General features: G+C 43.7%; 2 protein-coding genes across 4 annotated transcripts in view; one reads left to right on the top strand and one right to left on the bottom strand.

Moving 5' to 3' along the window:
* Positions 1 to 545: 545 nt before the first annotated feature.
* On the bottom strand, positions 546 to 7,982 carry LOC108940967 (guanylyl cyclase-activating protein 2-like). Of its 3 annotated transcripts, none has more exons than XM_029256294.1 (5): positions 7,749 to 7,982; positions 4,308 to 4,568; positions 3,995 to 4,144; positions 1,987 to 2,095; positions 546 to 1,164 (listed from the first exon to the last, which is right to left on the bottom strand). In XM_029256294.1, the coding sequence occupies exons 2-5, from the start codon at positions 4,506 to 4,508 to the stop codon at positions 1,037 to 1,039; spliced, it is 588 nt and encodes a 195-aa protein (XP_029112127.1). In that variant the 5' UTR covers positions 4,509 to 4,568; positions 7,749 to 7,982; the 3' UTR covers positions 546 to 1,036. The 3 variants fall into 3 exon arrangements, with proteins under 3 accessions (XP_029112127.1, XP_018618892.1, XP_018618891.1); XM_018763376.2 differs by lacking the exon at positions 7,749 to 7,982 and adding an exon at positions 5,071 to 5,101; XM_018763375.2 differs by lacking the exon at positions 7,749 to 7,982 and having other exon boundaries at positions 4,308 to 4,779.
* LOC108940894 (transmembrane protein 263-A) overlaps positions 7,342 to 24,962 on the top strand; it is a 67,488-nt gene continuing 49,867 nt past the window's right edge. Inside the window, exons 1-2 of the mRNA XM_029256295.1 lie at positions 7,342 to 7,594; positions 10,370 to 10,472. Of these exons, the coding sequence (XP_029112128.1) occupies positions 7,589 to 7,594; positions 10,370 to 10,472 (109 nt within the window). The 5' untranslated portion in view covers positions 7,342 to 7,588. The remainder of the gene's footprint in view (positions 7,595 to 10,369; positions 10,473 to 24,962) is intronic.

Raw genomic sequence — 24,962 nt, 5'->3', positions numbered from 1 at the left:
TAAATGGGTCAATAATTTTAAGTAGCTTAATGTTGTAAGTTGCTTTGGAGAAAAGCGTTAGCTAAATGAATAAATGTAAATATAAACTGGGTGGCTTAACTTGTTGTTCATGATTTTGACCACTAGAGGCACCACACAATCTGGTCATCTGCAGTTTGAAAACAGTCCACCGATGCTGCGGCACTCATACTAGCCGAGACCGACCAGGTCTGTGCAGCATTTAGGTGGAGTCATTTATCACAGCTTTCAATAACTGGATGGTCAGCAAAGAGCATTTTAAGTGCGCCATGTCCGTTTCGCAATCAACTCTTGCAGGGAAGTCCTATGTATTTCATCCACCTTTTGTGTCTGCATACATCATATTTATTGTATGATTATAATGTTTCCCCAACAGTCACATGCAAATAAACACGTTCTTAATAAGTCAAGCAAATTCTTTTTCTTTAACCCATATACATTTATATACAAAGTAAAATGAAACTCTACAGCCCTAATTAGAGTAATAAAATTAAACATGATCAGCAAAACATAATACATTAGGGGTATTTACATGGTTTTCATAGGGGATACTTCTAGATTATATTATAATTATTTTTTTCTTGAGTTAACCTGAAGGAAGAAAAAAGATTGACAGAAAAATCATTTTACATGAAGTGTTTGACCGATATTGTACAACAGGAGAGAGATGCAGAGAGCAAGGATTGAAAGAGGATACTTCAGGGCAAAAATCAGGGAAAATTGGGTCACCTTTAACTTAACTGTGATTAATTAAGGGTAATTTTGACATTTTTTGTGCATTTGTAATTATTTTTAAAATCTTAACTTCTTTTTAAATGTCATTACTGATAGTACTTGACAGTTTTTACCTTCATTTGCAATCCAGTATTCAGTATTTTTTGGAAAGTAATTTCTAGGGAGTAGTTTCTGGTCTATGATACTTGGCACAAATGTCTTGGTTGTTCCATCAAATGAACATTACTAGGATCCAAACTGAAGAGGCATTCATGGGGTGTTGCTTTGCCACTCTGATGGCGTCTCAGAAATTAGCACTTTTTCTTCTTTGTTCTTTTACCCAGGCATAAGGGTTCATATCCAGCTGCAACATGTTCATAACCCATTGATCCTTCTGTGCACCTTCAATAAACTCTTCCAGTGTAATTTGCCCTGTAGAAACACATAATCATAGTGTAAGGCAGAGGTATGCAATCCTGACCTTGCAAAACCTATATATCACTAAACGCTTTTCATTTTAGCATCTTTTCAAATTTGCTTACTTTAATATATTAAAATAATAGCTGCTTGTTTTCAATACAAAATACATTATCTAATAATTAAGTAACAATAACAGATTTTACATTATTACTACCCAACCAACCAATTTCAATAACGGCTTGTCCTGAGCGGGGTCGCAGTGAGCCGGAGCCTACCGTGGAGACATTGGGCGCAAGGCTGAAGGGGTGGGGGTGGCACACCCTGATGGGATGCCAGTCCATAGCAGAGCCACGAATAGGCATACAGGCACACAGCTGGGTGAAGATACTGGAGCAATTGCAGGGTTAGCACCGTGCTCAAGAACACTACAGCCGGAGGCGACGATCAAACCGGCAACCTTCAGAGCCAAAGGCAGCAGCTCCAACCACGACGCCACCAGCTGCCCTATTTTTATTATTTTATTTATTATTATTAAGGTAATTATAGGGGGGCGTGGTGGCGCAGCGGATCCTGCTGTCTGGTGGGTCTGGGGTTCGAGCCCCACTTGGGGTGCCTTGCGACGGACTGGCGTCCCGTCCTGGGTGTGTCCCCTCCTCCTCCGGCCTTGCGCCCTGTGTTGTCGAGTTCGGGTTCGGCTCCGGCTCACCGCGACCCCGCTTGGGACAAGCGGTTTCAGACAATGTGTGTGTGTGTTATTACTATAATTATTATTTTACATGAGCTCACTGTAAACATAAAATTAATGGTGATAACCAGAGTGTAAGTATAACTTACCATCCCCATTTGAATCTACTACTTGAAATATTCTTTCACAAACTTCCGCTGCTGTGAGCTGTTGACAGCTGGGTTCTCTTCCTGAGGTTCTTTTTATTCTATAAAAAACCTGGAAAGAAAGCAAACATATGAAAACACAAAGAACACACAGCTGCAATATGGCTTTGTGTTGTTTTGTTTGTGATGGTGTTTTTTGGCGTATGAAAGAGGTCTGGTATTAAATACACACACACACACACACACACACACACACACATGTTATCTGAACCGCTTGTCCCATACGGGGTCGCGGGGAACCGGAGCCGACCCGGCAACACAGGGCGTAAGGCCGGAGGGGACACACCCAGGACGGGACGCCAGTCCGTCGCAAGGCACCCCAAGGGGGACTCGAACCCCAGACCCACTGGAGAGCAGGACCCGGTCCAACCCACTGCGCCACCGCACCCCCCGGTATTAAATATGTGAACAAAAAATGTTTTAGATATTATCCCAACAGTGAGCTATGGCTATGTTTTCTTTATTACTCCTTTGAACGAATCATAAGTAAAAAGCTGAACGCTCTCCACAGAAATCAGTTTTATGACCAGTTCAAAGAATCATTTTACATACTACGATTTAGGGTTACCTAACATCGTTTCAAAAAAGTCCCATTGCCTCACATAGCAGATTACAGCAGGTGGATTACATAAAGCAGATGATACTTTAAAACCAACCTCTAGCTTTCAAGTAGACCTAATGCTGTACCATGCAATGACAAGTGTGGCCTTTTAACGGTTGGACTCTGTTATTCTGAATACATTTAATTAGTCCAAAAATTAATTTAAAGTCATTCTCATTGAGTTATTCATTCACTACAAATACACTCATCCCCCAAGATATGTCCATTCAAGTTACGAGAATCTGACTTTACGAGGAGTTTTCTTTCACAGCCCTCTTTCCACAAGGCATTGCTACTCATTTGCAAAGACCGAATTTGGATGTTGTGCTCCTCCCAACATCCGAGCAGCACAACACTTCTGCATTTATTCATTCGGAAAATGCTTTTCTCCAACGCAATGTATAATGATTATCATGTAGTGTTTTGCTCCTGTTTAGCGTTTAGATCTTTATATAAGGTGACTGAGATACATTGCACTACTCATTCACACATTCACATAGTTAGACCTTCTCGCTCTCTTGGTCTCTCTCTCTCTCACACATACACTAGAGGAAATGTAGCGCAATTAGTTCATCTGACACACGTCTTTGTACCGCAGATGAAAATTGTTGTGAACCTGAGACTTACATGTCTCCAGCTATGTCTCTTTCTCTTAATGTAATGCATAAATTGTACTTTTGCTGAGACGTACATCGCTTTGGTCAAGCGTCTGCTAAATGAATAAATGTAAATGTAAATGTAAACATGGGGAGATGCAGCAGGGTTTTTACACTGGGGGCATTAGAATATTTATTTCTTCTATGTAACTGTTTTTATGGTATCTTTTTAAAATGCATAAGAAATTACAATTTTTTTAGCAACCTGTTTAATGATATATGTTTTATTAGTTGTTGTGTAAGTGTAAGTTTATTTTGTTCATTAGGGTTTTTGTGCCAACACGATTAAACACGGTTTTTGGCTTTATTCACAGTGTTGATAGCAGCGCACACACACAAATGCACACTACAGAAAATTTAGAGTCCACCAGTCCACCTTTGGACTGTGGGAGGAAACCCACATTTTGTTAAGTGTACAGTATGTAAAAGCTGTGAACGAGCTGAACGAGTGCATTTAAACAGATATACTGTATTACAAAGTACCTAATGAAGGGAAACTGCCTTGTATGGAGGAGACTATTAATTAATTTTAAAAAAAAAAAACTAAACAATATCACATGCTCAAAATATGTATTACATTAAAAACTGTGTATTGGTTCATCTTAAATGTTTTTCTTTTACAAAAGATAGTTTTTTGTGCAGGGTAGGTTGTGTCAATGGCTGTTGTTAGCTCTATGACAGTGTAAATGCGCACCTCAACAATTTCCTGGACTTCACTTTTGTCCACATATCCGTTCCCATCCTTATCATATACTTTGAAAGACCATCTCAGCTTGTGCTCTAGACTCCCTCTGAAAACAAGGTTTAAGGCAGCCACGTATTCCAAAAAGTCAATAGTGTTGTCCTGCAAGGGAAACAACAAACACTAATGACAAAAACAAATAACCGAGAAACTGGATTCTACATCAGTCAATCAGCTAAAACATTTTACAGTGAATAAAATGCAAAAAAAAAAAAAAAAATGCTTCAAATCATGTTTGAGGAATAGGTGAAGAATGTTTCCTTACCCCATTCTTGTCAAAGGCTCTGAACATGCTCTCGGCGTACTCAGATGCTTCCCCTGTTGGATCGATCCCAAAAAATTTTTTGAACTCATGGAGAAATAAGACACCGCTGGGGCATTCCGTTACAAACTTTCTGTACATTTTCTGCAGGTCTGCAACATCTATTTCCTCCACGCTTTGCCCCGTCTGATGGCTCTGTCCCATATCCCTCGGTGGGCGCTCTCCGTGGTGCTGAATCCCGTTTCTCACTGGGATGTCTACGTGCTGTATGTGAGAATGGACCATAACAGGCTTATGTGCGACAGGTAATTAGGTCAGAGACTTACAGTTGGCTGCTCACTGCACTTGACTGCTCAAATCAAAAAAGCACTGTCACGTACAGCACGCCCCGCGTGGATTTTCACTACTCTATTCACAGCGCTGTTATGGCAACACAATGATCAAATGTCCGGGCGCAGGACCGATAAAATGACAATACAGGTTACGCTAAATTTTTAATAAGTAATGGGGTAAAACTTAGAAAAATATTACTATGGGAACTGCAGTTTTACCACAGCAACAGTACAGACATAAGAAGCAGAACACACAGAAAAACAGTAATTAATTTAATAGAGGCACAGAAGGGTAAGCGCTGTTTAGCTAACATTATTTCTCTCACCCCTAATTCATTTCACCTTTATTCATTTAGCTGACACTTTTCTCCAAAGCAACTTACAATTATTTACATAGCTGGGTAATTTTTACTGGAGCAATTCAGGGTAAATACCTTGCTCAAGGCAGGCATGCAGCAGGTTGGACCAGGTCCTGCTCTCCGGTGGGTCTGGGGTTCAAGTCCTACTTGGGGTGCCTTGTGACAGACTGGTGTCCTGTCCTGAGTGTGTCCCCTCCCCTTCCAGCCTTATGCCCCAAGTTGCCAGGTTAGGCTCCGGTTCCCCACAACCCCATATGGGACAAGCGGTTCAGAAAGCATGTGTACCTTGCTCAAGGGTACTACAAGCAGAGGTGAGGCTCAAACCTCCCACCTCTGGGTCCAAAGGCAGTTGCTCTAACCACTACACTACCAGCTGTCCTTGGTAACTACAGCTAGAATATATGCTTCCAAGCTGTAATTTGCCATTTCACATGTGAAGTAAATGTTTTAGTAGGGGGTGCGGTGGCACAGCGGATTTGGCCGGGTCTGGGGTTCGATTCCCGCTTGGGGTGCCTTGTGACAGACCGGTGTCTCATCCTGGATGTGTCCCCTCCCCCTCCGGCCCATCCGGGTTAGGCTCCGGCCCGCCATGACCCCAGCTAGGACAAGCGACTTCAGCCAGCCAGTGAGTGAGTGAGTGAGTAAGTGTTTTACAAATATCTGACATATGATGTTGATGTAGTGTATAGCTCTTCCTACACACTTCTGATTTTCAACATACTGCAGTATTGTGGCTGACACTTTGCCCAAGGTGATGTAAAACACCAGGATGAACAGGAGGAAGCCAGAAAATTATGTGACTTGTCAACGTCCATATTCCCACACATTCCTGAAATACAGAGGGTATCATTCCTACACAATGAACACATAGTCCTGTTTATTTCAGCACTAAAAGAGCCATCACATGGTTTAGTATTATGTCACACATAAAACGTAGAAAAGAGTAGGAGTGAAAACAATAAATACAAAAGAGAAATTGTTAAGGAGAAATCATTTCACGTCAAGTGCAGTGCTTGTGGCCCCAAGTTATTCGGGGACTTGCAATCCTGCCCTGATTTACATCTTGTGAGTGTTAAGGCTTGTTTTAAGACGATTGCTTTTGCAAAGCTGACAGCGTAGCCTTTTAAAGAAAATTGGGTTGTCATCTTATAATTTATGGCTGCCATCATTATCCTAGTGATGCTTCTGGGGAGAACAAGGAGCTCCCTGCCTTTCAGAAATTTATCTAAATGTTTAAGATTTTTGGAAGCTCCCAGTGGAGCTTAGACACACTTAATAGCATCCTAAGGTGAAGCCCATGAAGGCTGCTAATGGGATGTGTCGCTTATAGCACAAGGCTTCCCTTCCCCTGCTCGTGGACACTAATAGATTAGGGATCCCTATTCTTGCAGTAAATGCAATTATATACTTTGAGTGTTACCCGACAGTGGAGCTTTAACGCTCTTATGATTGCCACTCCACAGTTAAAAAAAAAAAGTTGAATTTCAGTTGCAACTCATGCATGGTGAAAATAAAAAAAAAAAAAGGAATAATATGTGGAGTTTAATAACAGTTTTTGAATCGATGTTCTTTAATTCTTCCTGAGAATATGCTAGAAAACTTTGGCAAAAAAGACATTTTATATATTGTACAAATACATTTGAAAGTCACCAGTAGCAGCATTTTGACCCTTTCTTTCAATGGTGTGCAGCTGCAGGATTAAATCCAGCCTTGATGTTCCTCTATTACGGCCTCAGGGAGACAGGGCCGAAGGCTGTTTTGATTTCTCTAGATTCATGTGGCTTTAAATATTATTAAATGATAAAGAACATCGCCATTTTCTGGGCAGTGACCCCTCACTTTTCATCTGATGAGCTACTTTTGGCTTTTAAACTTTTGAACCCATGAGGGAATACTCTCGTGATGACCATGGTCCCGGGCCCATCAGTAAAAAAAAAAAAAAAAAAAAAACTACTACTCAGAATCCTTATCTTTCACTTTACTGCAAGCACTGCTTTTTTTTTTTTACACTGACGTATAACGACGTCTAATATCAGAACAGATAAATTGCTGATGGGTGCTGCACGCTAATGGGAGAAATTAACCCCATTATATGTCAGTTCATATTAGTGGCTTATTATGAGGACCATCTGCCTACTGCTTCAGCTATTTTTCATAATTTAACTTGCGAAAAACCAATAAAGAAAACAGAGTAGCTCTACTTTTAGATATACATGCATAGCAGTCAAATAATAAAAAGCAATTTGTTTCATGTTTTAGCGCAAAAAAAAATAGTACCGCTGCTCAAACGGTTGCAGCTCACTGCCGCCCCCTGGCGACCAGCATGAGGCAGCATGAGGCGGCACGGCGACGAGGACGAAAATGAGGCGCAAGGGTAAACATTCAGAACGTCACTTCCTGTTGCATTTAGCTGCCAAAAAAAAAAAGAAAAAAAAAAAAGAAAACACACACCACACGTTCGAAGTGCTAAATCGTGGGAAATAATTGTTCGTTCGCCGCGTCACTGCAGCGACAGAGTCGACGCGTTCGCGCGAACCGTTTCGTTTTCCCGGTGAACGGAGCAGCGGCGTTGAAAGAAAGGGGCGCTGCGGAGATGAAGGTGAGTGAGTCAGTCGGGCGGGTTTGTTTTCTCCGAGCGCGCTGAGCTCATGGGCAGCGAGAACGGACGGCCAGCGACATATATACATACATGTATATAAAATATAATATAAAATATACATGTATATAAAATATATATATATATACACACGCACACAGACACTCCTTCCCTCGCAGAGAGTTGCGGCCGTGGCGGGCTGGACGCTGCGCTTTGCTCACGCGCTGCCGCCTCGCCCCGCTGCCTCGCGAGCCCCGAAATGATGTCATTATCTCCGCGCCCTCGCGCCCGCACCGCGTTGTGTTAGCGCGTGTAACCTGCGTGGGAGTCGCCGCGAGGGAAGAGAAGGCTCCTTCGAGCCCTGCGTGCAGCGCTACGTGACGTTTCCCCGCACTTACAGTACATGGAGGGCTCCTTTATGAAGCACTTTGATGGGGGGAGGGAAAAAATATTTTTTATTATAATGTGGATGGATGGTCCCCAATAAATATTGCGTAATTAATTAGGTTAAGGAGGTTTCGTAAATCACTGCATCGAGAACTGTACCCGGCCGTAGAAAGTCCGTGTAAAAAACAGAGGATCAACCTGCTGCTGTGTCCAGATTTCTGCTGTTTTTCGAAATAAGTCTTCAAATTATTCTGCTACATGTTGGCAAACTTAACGTGTTGTACACATTGAGTGAGGGTTAGGGGAACAGGTGATGACAGTAACCCTAGTTACCCCCCCAACACTTACTGTGGTTGTGTCCCCTGCTACAAACTCTTGGGATTCAGCTGCAATCTTATATTTCGAAAGGAACAAAACATTGGTAATAAATTCCAAGAAGTTGCTGTAATGATAAGCTTAATGTTAATCCCAATGAAAGTAACTTCAAAAAATATCCTTTGACTTCATTATCGTCATGGTACATTACCTCATACACAAGGTAAAATGGTCAGGTGGAAGTCCTACTTTTAAACACTTTACATTTATTTATTCATCATGCTTTTCTCCAAAGTGACTTCCAACGAACTCTATGTAGTGTCATTAGCCCACGCACCTTATTATTCACCGCAGTGACTTACACTGCTAGATGCACTACTTACAATGGGTCAATCATCCATACATTAGTGGAACACACAAACTCTGGGTCAACCTGAACAGCATGTCTTTGGAGTGTGGGAGGAAACCAGAGCACCCAGAGGAAACCCACACAGACACGTGGAGAATATGCAGACTCCACACAGACTGAGCCCACGCACCTTGTTCACTGCGGTAACTTACACTGCTAGATACACTACTTACACTGGGTCACTCATCCATAAATCAGTGGAACACACTCTCTCTTACTTTAGATGTAATGCCCGTTCGGCGTTTGCAATTCAAAACTGTAAGAATATCAGTGCGAGTCGTACCTTATCCTTGTTTACTCTGTTTACTCTTTTTTTCAATACGTGTCTTTGTGTTGTAATATGTGCTGCTGATGTCCTTTTCACTTTTTTATATTGCTGTGGGATGATGTCTATCTGCCTTTGTTTTTTGGTTCTGTGTTTTTGTTTCTTAAATAAAAAAAGTATTTTAATCACCCAGCCATTATTATAAAAATTTTTTGCTACTAATAATAGTATATAAACAAATGTAAATAAATATAAATGTAGTAATCCATTTATACAGGAGGGTATTATTATGGTATTAATTCAGTGTAAGTAACTTGATCAATGGTACTACAGCGGGAGGGGGATTTGAACTGACCTCAGTCCGCACTGTACCTTCAGATTACAAGGGTCCAGCTCAGAACCCGCTCCTCCTGTAGTACCCCTGAGCACGGTACTTACCTTGAAATGATACAGTAAAGATGACCACGCTGTCTAAGTGGCTTGTGATGTCGCTCTAAGTAGTATAACACCGCAAGCTGCAATGGAGAAAGGGCTCAGCCGCGTGAATAAATGTAGTAAAAAATGACGTGCATGTGCAAAGAGCCGTAAAGGTGGCGTTTATTCTCCCGCGCTAGAATATCAGCCCCGTCTCCCCAGGGCTCACACTTTACTGTCTGCATCTGTGCGGCTTACGCTTATTTAGCGTGTATTTGTTGATACTGTGACCCTCGCCAGGAGCAACATCCAGAGGAAACTGAGAACATTTGTTTATTTCGAAATACATTACATTTATCTGATGCTTTTCTCCAAAGCGACTTACGGTGTTAATGTACCTACAATACGTACCCTTTTGTACAGCGGGGTAGTTTTACTGTAGCAATTTAGGGTAAGTACCTTGCTCAAGGGTACTACAGCTCGAGATGTTTTGAACCTGCAACCTTTGGATCCAAAGGCAGCAGCTCTTACCGCTACACGACCAGCTGCCTCTGTCACTAATGCTGCCATGTGCTGCTTTGTTGTTCCACCCGTCATACGCAAAAATCCAGCCTTGTTAACTATTTTTTTATTTCTTCCTTTAACTGATTTTTTTTCTCAGAGTGTATGGCCTGGTTTAGCTGCTCACTGATGTACTAGTTTGAGTAATTAGAAAACGTTTATATTTGTGGCATCAATCTTAAACTGGTGTTCAAGCGGACGTGTTTCGTGCAAATTTTTTCAGATGCGGCTTTTTACATTTACATTTATTTATTTAGCAGACGCTTTTCTTCCAATGGATGCCATGTAGTGTTATATCACTTAGCTTTTTTTTTTTTTTTTTTTTTTTTTTTTTAAGTACCTGCAAAGAAAGCCCTGTAACCGTTGACCATTATTATTGTTATTTTTATTATTTCTCGTATCCTCCTTGACGTGGATTTTCCGGAAGGGACCCGTCACAGACAGCGAGGTGGTGGAAGAAGCCAGGTCGTCTCCCGACGGCGCGGACACCGAGGAGGTGCCGCCGTACCTGCGAGAGGAGCCCCCGGAAGGTACGGTTCGGTCGCCCTCTCGCTGTGTGGGGGGGGGGGGGGGGGGGGGGGGGGGGGGGAGCGCTGAGCTCTTTGAACGCCGAGCTCTTTGAACGCCGCAGTGGCCATCACAAGTAGGTGCACACAAAGCAGGCACTTAAAGAGATAAAGTACTGAAAGTGCTCCTTGCTTACAATTTACAGCTTTATGATTTGATTTGCTCAGTCATTTTCTATTAAGATGACAATTGTGTGAAACAAACTTTTTTTCGTGATCCTGGTAATCAGCCTATGTGGTAAAATGAGAAACGCTCTTTTACGAAGTGACAGGTGTGTTCTGCAAGAAGTTGTGCTTATCGATGATGATGACGATGACGACCAGTCCACTTAAAGAATAGTTTGTCCTTGACTGATGACTTGTCGCTGTCCTACGTCACCGCTCTTCAGTGTTTAACTTCAAGCCCTTTCCTATTTCAGCGTCTTGGGGGCAGCTGCTAGCATAGTGGTTAGATCTGCTGCTATTAGACCCGAAGGTCGCAGGTTCGAGCCTCACCTCCAGCTGTAGTACCCGCGAGCAAGGTGCTTACCCTGAATTGCTCCAGTGAAATTACCCAGCTGTATAAACATAACTTGTGTGATGAACGTCGATATGGGGAAGGAAAGAAACAAACTGGACTAAGAATCACGCGTTTGCATCTAAATCTCCGTTCCTGCTAACGTAACACACGTTGTGTTTTCTGTGAGATGTATGTCGCTTTGGAGAAGAGCGTCTGCTAAACGAATACACGTAAGTGGGTAAATAGTTATAAGTATCTTAATACTGCAAGGAAAGCATTATTCATTCAGAGAAATGAATAAATGTAGATGTCAGTGCCGTTGCTACACGTGGTAAAAGTAATGGAAACGCCACATTCATTCCATAACCGGCCTCAAGGATCCGGCCAAAAAAGCCTGCCTGTGCTTTTGATGAATTTCCTTTGACCAAAGATTTAAGAATGTCATCTCTGAGATTATGTTCCCTCTTATGTTTTTCCCTGACCTTACAGCTTCTCTCATACATTTATTATGTGGACTGAGGTTAAGAACGTGCCATTTATTTGGTCTATATTTTTAAATCTGGGGACCCAGCAAAAGCAAACTAGTGATAAGATAACGTTTCATTGGCCGATTCCGTTTGCTCATAAACCTACAGGGCAATTATAAATTACCATGAATTTAGGGAAATGCGGTAAGTAATATACACATAGTACAGTTTTTTTGCTGGCAACCACCCTCTATTCCTCCGTTGCCATGAAAACCACGCAGGTGGTCGCTATAGGTCAGGTTTGACTCGATGGCATCAACAACAACAGTTATTTTCAGGGCTGAGTAATGGGAGCAAAGAAGTGGAAATAGAAGTAGGACTATATATATAGGTGTTATTGTTGGCAATTTAACAAACACTTTATTTTAGGATTTATGCTGCGCAGAAGGAAGGCCGTGCAGTTTATTTACCGAAAGCGTTCTCTTTGCCGTTCTCTTTTGTGCAGCGTTCGTTCCTTGGAGCATAAATTTAAGAAATTTGCCCCCGTTGTGGACGTATGCACATTGAAAACGGGGCTCAGCCACCGTACGTGTCGTCTTCTCACGAGCGAGTGTACTTCGGTGAGGTCAGGGATGGGCTGTAAGGAAGTCATCGCCATCTTACCGGGTTCTGCTGTCAACCTGGAAGCAATGTTCTAAAACCCTCTGAGTGGGTCCTGACGGTAAGTAGTGATGAGAGGGTGCACCTCCATGCTCATTGGCTGCAGCACAGTCACTTTGGCGTGATCGAGAAGGAGAAAGCTCTATACTGTAACACTCTCTCACACACACACACACACACACACACACACACACCATCATGCGGCTCCAAATCTCTGAGGAGTTGTGTAGATACAGCCCCGTGTCCTCAAGAGGGCCTCATTGTCCAGTGAAAGATTAGGCTTTGCACTACATACGTCATACGTGTTTCTCAGTAAAGCCCTGTAACATTTTAAGAGTTGAACAAAACACTCCTCTTTTATGACTGTACTCTTCAGACAAGGAGGGCATTGTCCTGGTCCTGGAGATGTAGTCTGGCTCCTCAACTTAGACACAGTTGAGACCAGAAGTCTGTTCATAATTCAGATTGTTTGTAAATCCGGTCGCTGTCACAGGTAATAAAGTCTTGCTACGGATGTCCTACAATTTGTTCATTTGTTAGTTTCTGTCAAAATCTCAGATATGCATTTATCTGACACTTCTTCAAAGCAACTCACAGTGTTAAGGTATTTATAATTATTTACTCACTTATACAGCTGGGTAATTTTACTGGAGTAATTTTTAAGCTAGTACCTTAATCAAGGGTACTATAGCCAGAGGTGGGAATCAAACCTGCGACCTTTGGGCCCAGAGGCAGTAGCTCTAACCTCTACACTACTAGCTGTCTCTTGTACCATATATACACACACACACACACATTGTCTGAAGCTGCTTGACCCCAGCGGGGTCACGGCGAGCCGGAGCCTAACCCAGCAACACAAGGCGCAAAGCTGGAGGGGGAGGGGACGCACCCAGGACGGGACGCCAATCCATCACAGGGCACCCCAAGCGGGACTTGAACTCCAAACCCATCAGAGAGCAGGCCCGGCCAAACCCGCTGCGACCCCCTTGTCCCGTATAGGTATGATAAATTAAAAAATTTGCTGTAAAACTTTTTTTCTATTCTGTTCTCACTAACGGCGGGGTGCGGTGGTGCAGTGGGTTGGACCGGGCCCTGCTCTCCGGTGGGTCTGGGGTTCGAGTCCCGCTTGGGGTGCCTTGCGATAGACTGGCGTCCCGTCCTGGGTGCGTCCCCTCCCCCTCCAGCCTTGTGCCTTGTGTTGCTGGGTTAGGCTCTGGCTCGCCATGACCCCGTATGGGACAAGCGGTTCAGAAAGTGTGTGTGTGTGTGTGTGTGTGTGTGCATGTGTGTGTGTGTTTTTTCTCACTAACTGTTCCTTGTATGCATGGTTACTGTGTTTCATACCCTCTCCTAGAGACATACGGTATGAGGTAAGGGACAGCATGGATGGGAAGAATGTCCATCAGGACTTATAGTGTTCTTTAACTTGAAACATGTGCTGGATTCACAACTTCTGTGTGCATCTAATGTCCAGCTTTCGGTTTGCTTTATTATGTATGTGATCAATAAAAGTGTAGAAATAGAGAGATACCTAGCCTTTTTTGCTGGGTATGTTCTTGGATATAGTTATAATAAATGAAACATAACTTGCTGTAAGAATTATTCTAACATTTCCATTAACTTTGTTACATTTACTTTCAATTGACACCTAAGTAAAATAAGTTAGGGGGTGCGGCGGGCTTGGCCGGGTTCTGCCGTGTGGTGGTCTGGGGTTCAAGTCCTGGTGGGGGTGCCTTGCGGTGGACTGGCGTCCCGTCCCGGGTGCGTCCCCTCGGCTCTGCACCCTGCGTTGCCGGGTAGGCTCCGGTTTGCCCGACCCCGCTCGGGACAAGCGTTTTCAGACAGTGTGTATGTAAAATAAATTGTCTTCACAAATTACAATTTCATGTTGAATACTGATGCCTGCTTGCCGTAAACGTGCACCATTTTTAATTGTATACATTGCTTTAAATAATACTGAGCACACGGGGGAAAGATATCTTTGAAATTGCACGAACAGGTTATCATATTGAACGTCCTCACATTTGGCAGATGTTTTTGACAACAGGGTTAATGTGCAATGTTCCTCTACATAAGATTCTGATTTTTCACGTATATTGCCAATGAAGGTTAAAAAAAAAAAAACAGTTGGGGTGTTGGGAAAGTCATTTTCGTTTTATCTAAAGCAAACATGCTAGTTTATACCATTTTGTTTTATTTTATGTCTGAAACACTTCCAGCAGGTAAATTGGGAACCTGGACATCTGACAGAAATCATCTTGAAAGTCATTCTCTTAAAATTGCTCGCACAGCTATGAGTAATAAGGTCTGTATTATTTGTGATATGTTTCTGCCGTAATTCTGTCTTAATAATGCGCCTTGTTTTCTATGACATACTTCAAAAACAGCGTTATACGAAATGGTCCGAGTAGTAGAGAAGATCGCTCTATGAATGTTAACGCCATCGGTTGTGTGGGTTCGCATGTTAATAAATTTTCTAGAAGGCTTGAGCTGCAAGAAAAAAGCAGTTTCTTTTAAAAACGGTGGGAAAGATACAAACGATAACGAACCATCAATATTCTGCAGCGCACGCGTGCACAATGGAGAGCGGACGTTTCGGAACCACCTTTCCGAACAATAACCATATTTATGAAGATTTGGCAGTTGTGTTTTATTTTGCAGTCCCTATTATTTCCATAAACGTACGTGGGACGTGTAAGGAGCTGCTGTTATTTTTACGCCGTTCAAGTCCGGGCTGTTGATGTGACAGCATTTTCACGCGGTTCACTTCAGTTTTATGCGTGTCCCGCTTCCCATAATCCAGAGGGTAACAGTGCATTTCACAGTGTGCTTGGGTTGTTTGGTGGCTGAGGTGTCAAGCTGCACATAAATCGCTTTCATTGTGACCGGGATCACGGCAAGGCCGCCGGAACCGGGAGGGTGCCGCGCGGAGTGCCTCTCGATCCGAGTGCCGCTCGGCCTTCGTTTCGCCCCTTGAGACCCTGCGAATGTCAGGTGCCGCCGGACAGAAGCGGTCCTCCGAGGCCAGACCTCAAGCTCACAGGGTCTCCTGCTGCGGCTCTCCGTGCGTGAAGTGCTGCCGTTTCCCTCCTTGTTTTCCACACGTCGGCGTGGTCCCCCCTGAGCTGCTTCGGAAGACCTAGAAATTAATGCTTTTCTGCCTGTATGTCCTAAGGGTGAACGGACTGGTGGCTTTCATGAAGCAAATGAACTACATTTATTTATTCTCTGCATTCTATAAAGAAAAGGGTCTGGCGGGGGGGAGCTGCATGAGAACCATTTCATCTTGCTTGGGGGAAGCGGAAAAGTTCCCAGTGCATAATGCAAATGAAATGTATCAGTCAATACATTCAGAATACATAAAAAGGAATACGAAAATGAACCTTGCCCTCCTCTTTGCTTTGAAGACTAAAGTTATTTTTGTGCCTTTTCTATTTGATGCAATATTTTGGACACTACAAAGCAACTAGGCTATGCTAATTTTGTTGATGGAAATAAAGTTAGGCCGTAATTTGGACTGGAATGGGGGCTATGAGACAGTGTGTTGCTTAGATGCCCCCTTGCAGTGCAGATGATTACATTGAAAGGCCATCAAGGGTGCTGTATGTGTGCTGGTGTCTAAGTGACATCAGCGTTTGAAGAATGCACTCATATCTGTGTCCTGCAGGTCTTCTCTTTTAGCCCAGGATCTCCGCAGAGGCCTTTAGCTCACAGTTCAGGCCAGGTGCTCTTCCTCATTAGCATCTTCCTGTGCAGGAAAACGAACGATTTGGTTGACGTCTTTCTTGATGTTGTGTCACAGCTCAGTCTGGTCTGCTCACTCATTTCCTGCGTGGCTGTGGACAGGGTCGTTTGGCTGCTGGCTATTTGTTACCGGAGCGCCGTGGAGCATGGAAACCCCAAACGTAAGGATGGAGGTTCTGGCTGATGGGGAATGGAGCTCATTTCGGGTTTGATGGCCTGCGGAAGCCGCCGGATTTCTATGGCACCTGTTAGTTTGGGTTGCCAACAACGCAAGGGCCTGCCACAGGTAACCTTCGACAACAGTGAATTAGTGGGGCTGAGCACTTTCGGTACATGCGGAGAAGGTTGAGTGACAGCATGAGTCCCACCTACCTCTCTGCCAGATGACCTGGATGTTAGGACCCCTGTGGAACAAGGAGGAGTCATCACCGGCTTTAATAGGACTGTCAGAAGTCTGACAGGAGAGCCTGAGAATTGTGCTTCCCCGCACAAAAATAAACCCACCGCCTGTCGGGGTATCTCCACCAGCCCTGTATTTCTGCCATCAGCCATATTTTACCTAACCCTTGGACCTAGACATACCGTTAAGTCCTTCAGAAGCTTCTGCCTGGAATCTAAGGATGAAGGTGATATCAGCATTCATATTTTGTTGGTTGTGCTCTCTTGGTTTCCTGAACACATGCTGAGGTTGAGTGGGTAGAGCTGCCGGTCAACTGTTTCAAGCTAAGATAGCTGGCTGGACAGTTATGACTTGAAAAGCATATTTATACGGTTAGCAGATGGTTTTCTCGATGTGCGACGCAGCATAACTGACTCCTTAATGTTATTTGCCGTTTCTACAGCACAGCAGTGGTAGAAATTTACTCTCGCACACTGTGCTCAATTTGGGGTCACCCGTTCACCTGGAAACGGTCATTGGAGGGTGGGAAGAAAAAGGGCAGGAATCCCATGTGAACCTGGGAACAACATGCAGTCTCCACACTTCTGTTGGGTCCACCGGCTGCCAGGAAGATTTCTACCCTGCTTGTCCCATAGCAACCAGGTCAACAGGCGCAGCCAATGAATCCCATCTTCTCTGTAAAAAAGTTGGTCTCCACTGTTTGATGCCACCGTGCTTTGTGAGTTTGCACAGTGTTAATGGATGCCGCGAAACGCTGCAGTTTAATTAGAGGTCTTTGCTCTAATGGCTGTCCTGTCCTTTTCTCTTGGAGGTTATCTCTCTTCAAAGGCTGCAGGAGGTGATGTATAGAGAAGACGGCTGGTTCTATCGAATTCCATTCCACAGCCTCTTGTTTTTCCTCGCTGCCGTAAAGACAGGTGTGTTTCTTCTCTGGAAGGAGTGAATCTCGCGGTTGAATGGGACCCTCTTCGTGATGTCAGAGATGGTTGAGCGTCCGTAGATGCCGTTGCCTTTTGCGAATGAGATGCTGTTGGTTGGCTGGCAGCGAGCAGAAGAGGAGAAGCTCGGTGTGCTACGTGACCTGCTTGGGGCAAAGGGTTCGGTTTGAGATGATGGACAGACTGGTCTGCTGTAGTGCTTTTTGTTGGCAGTTTGGCATTTTCGTCTGCGGCTGGACCTATTTGTAAGAAGTATTGGAGTTCTTGTCTCACCTTTACCGATGCTGCCTTTAGACAAACCTTTACAGATGCGTGTTTCCAGCAGGCGCCATCGAACGAGCGCATCATGTGAGTTACTCTAAACGTTCCCTTGGCGCGCACAAACACGTGAGTGTCTGTTGTCAGCTTAATTTTAGATTGCACTCATTTCGTCTTGTAAGCCTAATGACACAAGTCACTTTATGACTGGTTCTGTGACTGTGTTAATTAAAAATATTAACATTTCTGTGGAAAAACATGACAGTTTTGTGCATTGAGTACAAGAGGCACTCTTAATATTTGCTAATTAAACCGTCTAACTCAATTACGAAGCAGCGCAATTGCAGAAGTAGCCTTCTGTATTCGTACGATAAGAAATTCAGCCCCCGCCCACCCCTTTGAAAAATCACTATGTGACCCCCCCCCCTCCCCTCCCCGACCCGCTTTCAGAACCTCATAAATAGTTCACATAATTGCCGCAGTCTTTATTGTAACGCCAGAGGCCCTGGCAGCACCTCGCTGAGGAGATTTGGTGTTAAATTACAGTTTTGTCAAAGAAGGTTTTTTGCAATGTTGAAGGGAAAGGGGGGCGCATGGCGAATAATTGATTGTGACTGATTTCAGCGCGACATCCTCAGGGGATGACCGAAGGAGGAGCGTGCGGAGGCACCGCTGAGCTGCCTCGGCAGGTCAACGCACCTCTGAACTGATGACGGAGGCTCCAAACACGCCCAGGGACAGACTTGCGTCATGGAGCCTCGGTGACAGAGTTGTTTCAGAGGAGCTGGAGGTTTATATCCCAGGGTTGAGATGGACGCTTTAGCTCTACCACTTCTTTGCCTGGATTGCATCAGCCTATATGTAAAAGCCATAGAAAAAGATGGATGGTAAACTTTATGAGCTATCTTTAAGTTGTTCCGAGTCCTTGCGATTAAGCCTAAGCAATTTAACGTGGTTATGGTCCCTTTGTGTCTTCAGGGCTAATCTGTGCTGCCACGCTTTTGTTTCTCCATTAGAAACCATTTTCTGATGTTCAGCGCAATAAATTGGAGCTGTGCAACGTCCACCAGGTTGTGTCCATGCAAAACCCTATTGATTTCCATCGCTAGGCCCTTCCATGTTCCACTATTTACGGTTCTGATGTCAAGCGAAAGCTTTCATGTTGTCGACTATCGCTGTTAAGAAGCCCGAGAGCCAAATGTAAGCCTTTGTTGGGAGGCTAGTGAGTAGAAATGATTTTATGCTTTAGTTACTCCTCATTTACTTGGCTGTAAAGAGGATTAAAGGGAAAAGAACCAGAGCAAATCTGCTTTCTCTGGACCCGAGGTTATTGGAATAGAAAAAGGCTCAGCAGGACATTCTGCTCCTTCCTCGGGATTCCAGGGCGAGCAGCATTTCTGTTTCATCTACCTCTTTCCACGCCTGGATCTGGAAAATAAAAGCTCTGGAACACCTCCCCGTAAAGTATTTTTATTTCATTTCATTACTCTTATTTATTTATTTTTTAAAGGCTTATCATGATCTCTCCCCCCAATTTCTTCATTGCTTGTCCTTATTTCTACAACAGATAGGGATGGAGGGGGGCTTTAAATCACTGCGATCTTTCCAGCTAGCAACACTCTTGCATCTTTTTCCAAAGATTTTACGTCTCGTTAAGAAAAGCGAGGATCTAAAAACCTCTAGTAAAACAGCGAAAAATAAACCAAAAGAAGAGAAAGCAAACATTTAGGCTCAAAAGTAATAAAATGAAGAGACTTTGAAAAGATCTCTCTTTTGTAATTTGTTTGGTGACTCTTCTTCTTTTTCTGTCTTCGTTTTCATCACCGGGCATTTTCATTCCCCTATAAAAGATGAATATAAATTAGTTTTCAACAGGCTCTTCTCAGGTCAATGTCTAATTCATAAGTTTTGTGCTATGCCTTTTCCTGTTGCTTTTTAAATGTGAATAAAACATGGCCGAAAGCAGGCGAGAGCTTCAGTTGTTAGACCTTACCTTACCCTACCCCTGGTTTACGTAACGGATCGGGTTTTAGTCAAAAACTAATTTGCGTTGACTATCGGTGCTTCGCTTTGCTCGGTGCGACGGCGGGGAAGCGCAGCCTTGCAGGATGACTTGCCGTCGTGACGTTAACCCTCACGGTGCTGCGGCGGTGGGCGGACGTTGTTCACCTTGCCGTGACACGAGTGCCGCTTCACGTCCTCCACCCCCCACGCCCTACCCGTGGCGTTTCCTCGCTGCGGCAGCGCACGCCGGCTTGTGACCTCGTGCCGGAAAGCATCGGCCCGGTGGGCCAGCAGGCCTGCGCACCGGCCTCCCTGACTTTCCCGAAAGTTCTTCTGAAGGGTACCGTGAAAGCATGCGTGGCGTTGGACGTTATTAATATCAGAAATGAGGTTTTATTGACTTTTTTCCCCCCTCCTGTTTGCTGGTGACACAAGGCCTGCTCCATCATCCTGACAGATGGAGACCACGACAGGGGCAAGGTTTGATGGGGTGTGCGATGGTGATGGATGGACTGTCATCTTTCAGGCCCCAGTAGAGAGGCCCATGCTGTCCACTGCTGTCCTCCCCCAAGGAACACACCACACTCAAACCCATTTTCCTCTACGCAGTTTGGCATTTGCTTCCATTGCAAAAGACTAGATGGGCCTGGACTTATCAGCTCAGATTTGTTCTGCATATTTCTCCCCCCTGTTGTGTACATTTGTGAGAGACAGTTGTTAGTGTTCTACATGACCATTGTATCTGTAACAAGACAGCGGTGCAAATATACGCTGTTTACACTTTCTCAGTGCCGTTCCCTGTACAGCATTCTTCCTGGCAGCATGCACGCATTCCCAGGCATCAGTTTCAGGAGCTATGGGCCAGGACGCGTTCCCCCCCCTTTCTGCCCCATCTGTCGATGAGGTGCTACGCGACTGATCTCTCTGAGGCACGGATCCGCCCGACCCTGCAGGGACATATTGAGCTTAGAACGTGGCCCCTGCGGTACCTGCAGCGACTCGCTGCACACCTCTCGCTGCACGTCACCTTCAGAGGCCACACGCGACCGCACAAGCTGCAGGTCCTCGCCCAGGTTCTAGTCCTCCTGCGGTACCCTTGAGTGCTGCACTTACCCCGATTGCTTAAGATAAAACTTCCAGCTGGGTAAATGGCAAAAGGTGTTAAAACTGTAGGCAATGTGAGTTACTTTAGCTGGAAACATTTCCAAAGCAAATAAATAATGCATTGCAGCACTGCAGCAGAAGCCAGAAGGGGACTGCGATTACACAGACACGTCCTGTTTTCTCAGATACATCTATTTGCGCTTGTAATCATCGCAACAGCTTTCTTAAATTCATGTAAATCCATCCTTTTAATTTTTCACCATCTGACGTTTCATAAAAGCACTGCATGTTCGCTTTTGTTTCTACTGCTTCGCTTTCTACTCATCTCGCTCCGAAGCTGCAGCTACTTTGGTACACTGGGTTATGATAGATAATATTTGAGTGTAAAATTATGAAATTTTACACTTTACCTACTTACAAAATAGCTCATGGTGTTAAATACCATCCCCCCCGTCCCCAACTAAATTCTGAGAGCGGAAAGGAACGGGATTTATGGAAATATTCCTTAATGCCAAAATTAGCCATCATTGATGCCATTGAGCAAATAATTGGACTGTCTTGTATACTGAAGTTAGATCCTTAAATGGTGTAATGGCCCCAGTCTGCCTGATATTATAGTATAGCCTTGTGTGAAGACCCCCCAGGACTTTACCAAAACATTTACACGAGCCATAAACAGCCATCAAAACAGTGCTGTGTAAGATTTTATAAATGCCACTTTCAAACTCATTTTTCAAAGCTGTTTGAGTGGAGACTCCCAACAAATTGTGGAAAATCAAATACCTTGCTGATGTAATGAAAGTAACTGTTGTCCTTTAGATGGAGATAATTATTATAAATACTGGCTTGTCAACGGTTTTGAAATACAAAATGTTCTTTGTTTATGCTTTTATAAATAACTTCAGCTGGTACTTAGACAAGGGCTTAATTGTTTTGAAGAATGCTTTTAGTATTTGATGAAACATATTTATTTAAAAAAAAAATAAGTGCACGGTGAAAAAAACATATATTGAGTTGCATGGTTGGGCCAGTGGATTTCTAATTCGTAATCAATTTGCATAAAAAAAAATACATGAATCCTGTTGCCAAAAGGTACAGTGCATATGTATAAAACACACACACACACAGGACTGTGAAAAATGCATATACTGTGTCTTCTAGCACACAGCTGACTTTGAAATGTAGTTGCTGCGATTCTTTGTCATTATTTATTCATCTGGCAGATGCTGACCTATAGGGTGGTACAAAATGACGGTACAATGTTTGCATAATGTGAATCAGTAGGCGAGAAGGGTTACGCTCGTCACGCGTATTGAGATAAAGCACACTTTTTTGTGGCGCTAATGCTCTCGCTGTGTGCGGCTGCACCGAGGTGGACCGGCTTTCCGTCCAGGGCGTACCCGACTCGGCCCCCCGCGGAAGTCAGGGGTCGGATGCGCAGGACTCAAGTTTTGTAAAATGCTTTTTGGCGGGATCTCTTTCGGGCACATGGCCGGACTCCAGGCGGGCCGGTGTCCCGATGAAGGCTTATGGCTGCGTAAGAAGCTACCGGTGTACATCGTACAGTGTGCGTGATGAGTCTGGGTGACCAGATGGGCAGTAGACTTCAGCTGTCCGAGAACACCAGACCCTCATTTTTCTTACAGGCTGTCAGGCTTAAGATGTTTGGAATTTATTTTGCCCACGTGAATGTATTTACATTCAGTCATATAGCGAAGTTCTTTTCTCCTCCGCGAGTCTCCATGGCACTCGGGTTCCCATGTGTTTGCTCTACGGAGGCTGCTGTGGCCAAAGGTTCTTGGCAGTTTAACTCCCTGGGACCTCACCGCTTCACTGTAGCTAGAAGTAATTTGTGGTTCGGTACCCTGGGAACATGATTATGCTCGTGTCCTTTTGACCTTAAAAAAACACTTCCATTAGAAACTACTAATCCTCTGATGTCTCTTTATTCACTTTTTTTTTTTCTTTTTTTTTCTTTTTTTTTTAAAAAATTTTATTACCAGCACACCGCTAAAGTCAGGCTGTGTATTATATACTGACTTTTGTAATAGTCTAAAGAGACAAGTGCATAGAGAACACAACATGTTTTTTTATGGTACTGGAAGTATTATTGATGTTATGGTGCTAATTTTGTATTCATGCTATCCTGTAACGGCCTGCGGTCATGAAACATTTATATCCGTCTGTCAGGGATTGCAGGCACGCCACCGATTTATTAAATAGCAGGGGAATTAAGTGAGTTAATCCTTTCCATTATCTAGGACAGTCTTTGTCTTATCTCTTTTTGACCAGGAGCATTTGGAATCTGAAAGCATTTAGGTCGTTTTTTAATTATTTCAACGTGAAATGGAGAATTTTCTATCGTCTGGGTTTTTTTTTTTTTTTTTTTTTTTTCTCCTCCCTGCAAGAAAGCTTGATGGGTCGAACCCTCTTTCTCACTGAACATACTGGTGTGCCCTGGCTATATACTAGAGACTTGTGTTTCATGGTAAGAGAAGTCCAAGGTTTGCACCGCGCCCCTTTCCGTGTTTGTTTTCTTTTTGCATATTTGCTGAACAGGAATTTTCTTTTTGAATAATGAATTCTCCAGTCTTGCGTTTATTGAATGATTCACACTCGGATTGGAAGGCGTGTCAGTGCCATTGATTCCTTTGCGGTTTCCTTTTATGCCTCTGCATTTTTTTTTTTTTTTTTGAATCTCTGCCATCAGCAAACTGCAATGACTGAAAATGTAGGCTACAAACAGTGATGTGTGACAGAGAGGGTGATTAGTCAAAATGTAGTGTGACAGCTGAAGACGTGTAATGCACCGATGAAGGCTGGCATTAATGTAAGACTCCCATTTGGCTGCCTGTGTTAATATTTTTTTCGCCGAGTACTGTGTCAGTCATCGACATTTTTGAAATGGCCTTACAGGCGGCTCTGCCTTTGGCTGTACGGTTACAATTTTGTTCTCCGACGTCTCAATTGTACCCGCTATTTATCGTGCAAATTGTTCAGATCATCCAGAACTCTAGAACTCATTCTGCTCGCTGTGCTACGTGTTCAGCAACTAAATGCGGTAATTAAAGATACAAACAAAGCTACTAACTGAATTTAATTAGACATAAGTGGAATCCAGTTGACCTTAAATGAAGCAGCAAATTATGTTTTAGAGTTGGGGGAAGCCACAGTATTATTCAAAATATATATTACAATTGTTCTTTGTCACTAAACGCTCTTGCCAAAGGTTGAGTATTTTTATTTTGCAGGAAATTTGACTTTTTTTTTAAGACTTGTTTAGGAGTTAATGTAGGTCACAGGTTTAATTGGTGATCACCAATTCAGAGGTTGCAGTACCAAGGCTATTTTGGGGTTTTGAATACAGGCAACGCATAAGCGGAACGTTTAACGTACATCAGATGAGACAAGATCAGCACAACGTAAACAAAGAAAGTCAAGAACAGCGACAAAAACATATCGGTACGACTGCGAGGCGTCGGGAGGATGCTATAATTTGAAGCCCTTGGATCAGAATCGCGGTCGCTTGCGGCTCAAAACAAGGGGATGAGAGGTCATGCTCAACGTCTTATGTGGGAGGGTTAGGTAAACAGCAGTTGTCAGCACAGGGCCGCGCAAACTGCCAGCTTGCCAGCGTTCTTTTGTAAAGGGAAAACAGCGCATAATGATATAGCTTTATGGCAGCAATCTGCAAAGCCAGCGTGTTTAATTAGGAAGCTCAACCCAGTGCGTCTTGCCACTGTCAGGTGTGGGAATATTAGCGCTCGTGGCCTCAGGAGCTGAAGGGAACCGCATAAAAACAATTGTAGTGTAAAATTTACACTAGTCATCAGCACTAATGAAAGAATATCCAGGGAATGTACCATTACATAGTACTGCACCAGTCGAACATACGGAAGCGCTAGTTGTACGTAAGGATGCGGTTAGTCGGAGGCATTACTTAAGCTAGAAAGACTTATAGTTTAAGAAAGGGAAAAAAAAAAAAAAAAAAGACAATTTCTGTGTCCAGAAAAAAAAAAAACATCGCTCTGTTAAGACTGTCTTGATCGCCTTGCTCATTAGCTTAGAAAAAATACCAAAATGACCTTTCCCTGTAACTCTAAGACAAAAGACTGACGGTATGGCGGGGGTGGGTTTTCCAGAGCTTTCGAGTGGACCTCCTCTGTCTGTGCCTATTAAATTGAAAGGGCTCAATTCATTGGCGGATAGTTTAGTTCAGAAGGATGCCCCCTTATCTGGCCCTCCAGAGTGTGTCAGGGAGTAAGAGAGCAATATCAAAGTCACTCCAAACTCTTGAAGCACACCGCCAGCTTTAATAGCCAATTTCGTTAACCTGCATGCTCATCAGTCTGGCTTTAAACCAATTCCCAGTCCTGGGAT

This window comes from Scleropages formosus, chromosome 11 (genome assembly GCF_900964775.1).
Source record: "Scleropages formosus chromosome 11, fSclFor1.1, whole genome shotgun sequence".
NCBI classification, from domain to species: domain Eukaryota; kingdom Metazoa; phylum Chordata; class Actinopteri; order Osteoglossiformes; family Osteoglossidae; genus Scleropages; species Scleropages formosus.
The sequence above is the reverse complement of the archived record's forward strand: the minus strand, read 5'-3'. Positions and strand labels throughout refer to the sequence as shown.